Here is a 7,379-nt window from a genome sequence, read left to right on the forward strand (position 1 = left end):
ATTGTTCACAACAAACCATCTTGAAGCTGTATATACCTTTCTTTGAAAAGTTTAATTCTATGATTGCAGAATTTAACATATTTCAACAACGTTTTTTTACACACTATGTAGACATTCGAAATTCTCAAGAATTTTTATAGTAAATGCACTGTCTTAGAGCAGTGACATACATAACGAAGATTGGCAACAGATCGAAAACCCGCGGTCCCTATTGTAAAGTGTTCCCAGTTTAAATAGGTATATCTTTCTAATAAACAATTATATCGAAATATAAACGGCTAAAACCTATTACCAAAACATTCAAAATATTATATTTTTTTGAGTTTATCAATATGTCATATAAACCATATTAAAAGAGGAGTTTTAGGAGGCAGTTGGCTACCCTTCGTCCGAGATTTCGCCGATGTTTTATAGCTGCCAATATATTTTCTATATATTAATCTTATTTTTCAATTTTTTGTTTCAAAAATGTCTAAAACCTATGCACACTTTTCATTAAAACAATTTACTTTTGGTTTAAGAACATTATCTCAGTTTACTAAACTGTAGTTCTCAAACTCAGGTAGGTCCCGTACCATTTTTCAACAACAGAACACGCTTATGGCGGAGTTACCAATCTCTGTTATTTATGTCTCTGCTTAGAGTTATCTCCCATTTTTTCTTTGATGAACAGAAAAAAATTTCCAATGAAAACTAGCACACATTTGTTTTATCGTTACCAAGTTTATCCATGCAAATGTGTTATTGTGGAAACATAAAATAAAGAGCCTCCCGTGATTTAGCGTGAATGTAATGCGCATGCGCAAGATTGTAAAATCCAAAAAATTCAGATGATTTCTTGAATTTTTTGAGAAATTTTCGTTGATTATTAATTAACAAAGCTTGATTGAGAAAAAATCAAATCAAATTGGTAATCTTCAAGTACCAATTATGTTTAAAATATATGAAACAAAACACTCTGCCGATTTATCGGTATTAAAGCTAAAAAATTCGAGTCTATTATTTTAATATAGTAGTATAGATTTAACTTGTATTCCTATATTTGGATGGTAAAGGGTTGGATGGGATAGGAAGGAGCTTATTTGCAGGAAAGGATATTTTATGATACGAGAACTTTCACGATACAAGCACGTCCTTGAATATCAAACTAACCGAGTGACAAAAGCTCCAAAGCAGATGATGGAAGTATACCGCTACATAAGTAAAGGGAAATTGACGAAAAAAGTAAAGTCATTATGTTTATCATAATGTTTTTTTGTTTGGTTACTATTATTGTCTTTTTCTAGAAATAAATATCTACATGTGAACTATGTGACTCAGACATTTGAAGGTCAATGGGATATATCGAGTCGATATAAGAATGGAAGTAACAATTGAAGGCAATAGCGGGTGATTTCTTTTCTCACGTACAAGTCTTTCAATAAATCAATGGCACGTTTAATATGAACTAAATTTTGACCCGTGCGTGCGTGGGTTGAAATTGCATATAATATCGGACATTTACGAAATAGATACATCGGCACACCGTATTCGCATAACCAAGCTTTAAGCCTACAATAATGCTATTAATTTCACTACACTCTGCTGAGTTGGAATAATGTAACTATGTCTGGGGAAAGGCCTTTACCACAGTTAACATGCCTCTCATATACGCGTAATGTAGCAGAAAATTGCAGAATCGCTTTAAAACGATGTTGGAAAAAAATATTAAAGTTGCATTGAAAATAACAGTTAAATTGTTCATAACAAACCATTTTGGAGCTGTAAATACCTTTCTTCGAAAAGTTTAATTCTATAATTGCAGAATTCAACATTTTTTCAATAACGTTTTTACACAGAATTTTGAAATTCGAAACTCTCGGTATTTTTTTTAAGTAAATGCACTGTGTTAGAGTTATATCCTGTATTTTTTTTTGATAAACAGACAAAAATGTCAATGAAAATTTACACGCATTTGTTTTGTCGTCTCTGCGTTTATCCATGCAAATGTGATATTGTGGAAACATAAAATAAAGAGCATCCCGTGATTTAGTGTGAATATACTGCGAATGCGCAAGATTGTAAAATCCAAAAAATTCAGATGATTTCCGGAATTTTTTGATGAATTTTCGTTGATAAATAGTTAGCAAAGCTTGATTGAAAAAAAAATAAACACAAATTGGTAATCTTCAAGTACCAATGATGTTTATAATATATAAAACAAAAGACAAATTCGAGTGTATTATTTTAATATAGTAGTATAGATATGGAAATCGGTCTGCTACATTTTAACAATAGAACGCAATTTGTACCCATGGGAATCCCAACAGATTGATCTGATTTTCTAAAACTTCATAGATGCTGTCAATCAGAACTGAAAGCATGTTTTTTGTAAATATATCACCTTAGAGTACTTGTACATCCACTTCAAAAGGTGTTTTAACAATGTTTTTTTCTTTGGTAAATAAGCGATGAAAAGGTAACCCAATTTAAGAGATCCATTCTTTATTGATAAAAGCATTCATCAAATAGTGTATCTAGTTTTTTTTTCACGTTTTAACCACTAAATGAAGAGGGGTAAAATATTTTCTTACCGCGCTTTTATTGCTCAATGCCAGATTGTACTTTTAAACCAGTTTCTATAAGTTTCAATATCTTTTTTTCATGTTTTGACCGTCTGGCGTATTCTTCTACCGAATTCATAATAATATGTAAATAATTATAATGCCAGTTGCAAGATCAGAGTTGGACCTTTAAAAACATATTTAAGGTGATCTGTATTTAATATGTTTACTCATCCGGCAATGATGTTCACGCGGGTTAAAGTGTAAAAAAAAACAAGACACGTTCGAGATGCTCGAGGGCGAGGCATTTGAGAGGTCTTATTTTTGGTGGGTTTTGTTTTTTTTTTGGCTTTGGTAATTTAAAAGATTAAAAGGAATGCTCCATGAATAGTTGAAAGAAATGAAAGAAGTAGACCAGCTAAAAGGCGTTTCCAATTTTCGACGGCAATTTGCTGTTATTACTACTGGTTGCGAAACATGGGTTCACCAGTTCGAAACACAGTATGGCTAACGTAACAATGTAGAAGGCGTATTGTTGCCGAAAAAACCTTAAGCGCCATAAGATTTTTTTTTATCATTCCCATTTAATTGTATACCCGTACAGACCGCTGCCAAATGACAAAAGCGCTACAGGTCGGTAAAATTGAGATGTTAAAAAATAACTCGAACATTATTATCATAAATAACGCCTTGCGTCAGGATATATGCCTGTTTGTCTTCTAAGTAATTATACATCACATCTGAGCTTGTGAAGCCGCGTCTTGCCAAAAATTATCACATTCTCCAGATTATCCTGTGCGACTACTGTGGAATCATTATAATTCATAGTGGGTCGATCTTCGTGATATTCGTTGCTTGTCTTACCCAACAAACTTTCATCCTCATCGAAAACAAATTAAAATAGAGTAATCATTCGTCTTGAAATTGAAAACCGACGCCCCCAAAAATTGGCCCCCACGAATTGATATGATTCCAAAGTATATTTCCTTTCTCAAAAACCCAAAAAGATCTTACCTGGTTGTCTTTCCTAGTACCAAGAAGCCTTTATTCAGCCATTAGTCAGTACCTTAAAGATCTACCTTAATCAGCATACCGCGACGCAATTCACAAATGGATTCAGAATTATAAACCGTTAACCATTGAAGGTGTGTTACCTTCATTGTGAATCGGGTGATTTTAGGATATCCTATAATACAAATAACATTTGAAGCGAAACTTGTAATCAACCGATATATTGGAACCAAGAACAGTGATTTTTGGGAGTTGATTTTAATCAACTCTCGTATGCAGTTACTCTGGCAAACCGAAAGTAAAACAGTGTTTGGACCTAAGCACAAATCATCACCGCTGACAAGATTTAGTTCTTGAAAATAATAGAGAAATTCAAAGTAATGTATGCTTGACCCTTGTTTTCAAGGAAACTTAACAATAAACACTTTAAAAATAGTCAGATTTTATATAATACGAACAACTAAGATATTTTTATAGTTTCATGTATTCCTACGCCACAGTTTAATATAGCCGCGTTCAACCAAACGCTCGGCTGTCTCCGTAAATCTCCGAGAAGCAAAAAGGCTCTCTTGCTTGTCGGGGATTAACGGAGACAGCTGAGCATCTGGTTGAACGAGACTTGAGTTCGATATCAGTATTGCTTGGATCAATAACAGTATTAGAATTGCTTCGATTACTTATACATAGTTTGAACTATATCTTTAAATATTACACAACTTGATTTATATGGGGTTTCTCGAAATTCTTGTCGGAAAAGTCTAAAATTCATACAATAAAAAACTGTATAATTCAAATTCAGACTAGAAACTAATTGCCATGCAAGATAAGTTGATTTTAAAATAAATGATAATCGATAAAACCAACTCCCGTCGGTACTTCAGTACATTGATTATCATTATTCTTTTTTTTTTCATTTTAATAGAGCAAATATTCAAGACAACAAATCCGTTCATATTTGATGAAAAAAATTTCTCATTGGAGAGAAGTAGGGAAAATAATCCATCGTACCTGTATATGGATTTCAAGACATCTGGCGATGTTCAACTGAAAGTGTTTGCTAAGCCAAAAAGTTGTGAAGATGGTATACAGATAAAAATGCTTAAATGTATATTATGTCTATATAACCTTGAAATTAATTATTCGATAACTGGTTTTTTTTATTTTGGAAAATTTTAAATATATATATATATATATATATATATATATATATATATATATATATATATATATATATCCCATTTTACCTACGCATGAAATTCAAAATCAAAACTTAAGCAAAAAATAGTTAAAAACGAAATAAATAAAACAAAAAATGGCTATTGTTATACATTATTTATCACTATAAAATCAGTGAAAGCAGCATTTTTACCGTGATTATTATATCTTTGACGACACACTAGTTGACTCTTTGTATGTACATGCATTATGCTTTTTGCAGACATATACAGTGACTTTATCGCTCCAATGCTTAATCAAAGGCTACTTGTTCAATCATGGAGGGCAAAACTAGACGATGAATACTGGGTATTATGACATTTACATTTTAACACTAATTTAATTGTTAAATAGTTACTGCATTGCAAAATTTAATGGAAAATGTTGACTTGAGTCTTACCTTTTAAAAATTGTGTAGTCTATATCAGGTAAAACCATCGTATATTTTCCTTCCTTTTATGGCATTTTGGTCATTTTGAAGTAAAATTTAGTCTCTCCAGCTTTTCTTTGACATTGTACCAATGTGTTTTAATTGTACTTTTGTAAAGTCGATTAAACAGTTTATCAGGAGTTAGCAAGAAAACTTACATGTTAAACATAACGCTTAGTTCTGATTTTATTCTAATAAAAATATCTATAATGCAATGTGGCAGTAAACAGTCAGAAATACGATATAGCAATTCATAAACCTCAATGAAATCAATGTTAAGTTCCATACACTTGAATTTGGATCGCCGTCGTAAATGGGTTCGAACTATTTTAAGTCTGTGCGAAACAAAGTTAAATGCTTAGCTTGATATAAAAAAAAACATCTTATTTGATTGTTCTGATTTATATATGATATGCAATGCAACAAGTGATAATTTCCATATCTAATGTATCATTTTCATTTTCTTTTAAATTGACATTTTTTCAATAGGTGGAAGGTGTAAAACATGTTCGTTTTGAAAATCAACTTGAATTCCTCACGAATGTGGATCATTCCAAATGGGCAGTTGCTAGTACCCGAGATGTACCATGGACATGTATTGGGGACCTAAATAGAGATGTATAATTTTAGTTATTTTGGAGGAAAAAAAAACAAAATAACATATACAGTTATTTTTAAAAAAAGTATATGTATATATAGTTTTTAGACTTTTCACACTTACTCAATCACATTTATTTTAAAAGGCTTACAACTTCATATAATGTAATTCACTAGCGTACGTTTGTATAAAAAAATGAAGACCTTTAAATCCTGTAATATTAAATAATCAAATCTGTTTATCGATAGAAAACCTACCCCTAATTAATTTTAAGTAGGATCTTTATCCCTTGATTTGAGAAAATGTTAAACTTGGCATTAAAACTATGTGTATTACGGAAAGTTTTCGGTTGTAGACTACATTGTGCAGATAATTTAGTGGTGAAAATATTTATTTTATCTTTCACCTATCAAGTCTATATTATGTAAAGATTTAGGTTTTTAATTAAATAGAAGAAAGAGGTTTTTCCCTTTTATTAACTACAGTGGTTTCATTAATATCCAATGTTCCAATATACATGGACTTTGTTGTTTAGTTGATTTACAAAAAGGGTCATCGCAGTAAAATATATAGTTACACCTTGTATTGATAGGTTCATTGGACATTAATTAATTATATTATCATTGTGATTTTACACAATCCATGAGAACTAATCACCATTAATATTAACCCAGAGCGTACATGTACATTTCTTCTTTTTTGTTTACATCATTTATTTTACCAACAGAAAACTCAGTTCAAAAGAGGAGGTCTTTCACTTTGTCTGAACGATGAAAGAGTTGCAAATGCATTCCGTAATTTTTATAGTATTGGTGTAAGGGATCCACCACCCGTGACACATCAAAGAAACACTTGCAGAAATAAAAACAGAAGAAATCCGAGAAGAACATGTGGGATGGAGCAATTACAATAACATTCTTCATCACTGAAATAAATATAGCATACTAAAACAGTACGGTCTCATGATCAATGGTTTTCAGAAGATTAATGGTACTTCCGGTTATTGTAGTTGGAATATAATTTTTTTTTTTATTGTGCATTTCTCTTTTAACATAAATACGTCATTTGCACATGCATGCGTAACATTGTTGTATATGTAGTAATGAATGGCCATGCTGTAACGCTTAGTGTAAATATTTGTGAATGGAAGGGTGTGTTTTGCTGATTTTTTTTTTATAATTTAAATTGGTACTGATATGTTTGTCATTTGAACATGTATTAAACTAAAATGTCAATCATTTTTTTAAGTCATACTGATTATGGTTTTTTCTGTTTGCGTAAAGCTTGCCTCTCTCTTTCTCTCCCTTTATATATATATATATATATATATATATATATATATATATATATATATATATATATATATATATATATATATATATATATATATATTTGTGTGTGTGTGTGTACTAGGAATATTTTAACAATATAATAATTGTCTGCCGATTCATTCAGGAATAAAGGTGGCGAATTTTGCAGACAAAATCGTGTTTGATACCATCGCCCAGTTGCAAACTGAACGACAATAGTAATATGGGTTAAGTCTGCTATAAATGGTTTCCGCCGTAGATTTTTTTTTTTG

At 31.1% G+C, this 7,379-nt stretch overlaps 1 protein-coding gene across 1 annotated transcript; it reads left to right on the top strand.

Annotated features, from left to right (window-relative positions):
* The first annotated feature begins 4,484 nt into the window (after window positions 1–4,484).
* LOC128172477 (cell death-related nuclease 6-like) lies at window positions 4,485–6,945 on the top strand. Its single transcript, XM_052838272.1, has 4 exons — window positions 4,485–4,635; window positions 4,993–5,078; window positions 5,689–5,817; window positions 6,525–6,945. The coding sequence occupies exons 1-4, from the start codon at window positions 4,569–4,571 to the stop codon at window positions 6,708–6,710; spliced, it is 468 nt and encodes a 155-aa protein (XP_052694232.1). The 5' UTR covers window positions 4,485–4,568; the 3' UTR covers window positions 6,711–6,945.
* The last annotated feature ends 434 nt before the right edge of the window (window positions 6,946–7,379 follow it).

Source organism: Crassostrea angulata, chromosome 2 (assembly GCF_025612915.1).
Source record: "Crassostrea angulata isolate pt1a10 chromosome 2, ASM2561291v2, whole genome shotgun sequence".
NCBI classification, from domain to species: Eukaryota; Metazoa; Mollusca; class Bivalvia; order Ostreida; family Ostreidae; genus Magallana; species Magallana angulata.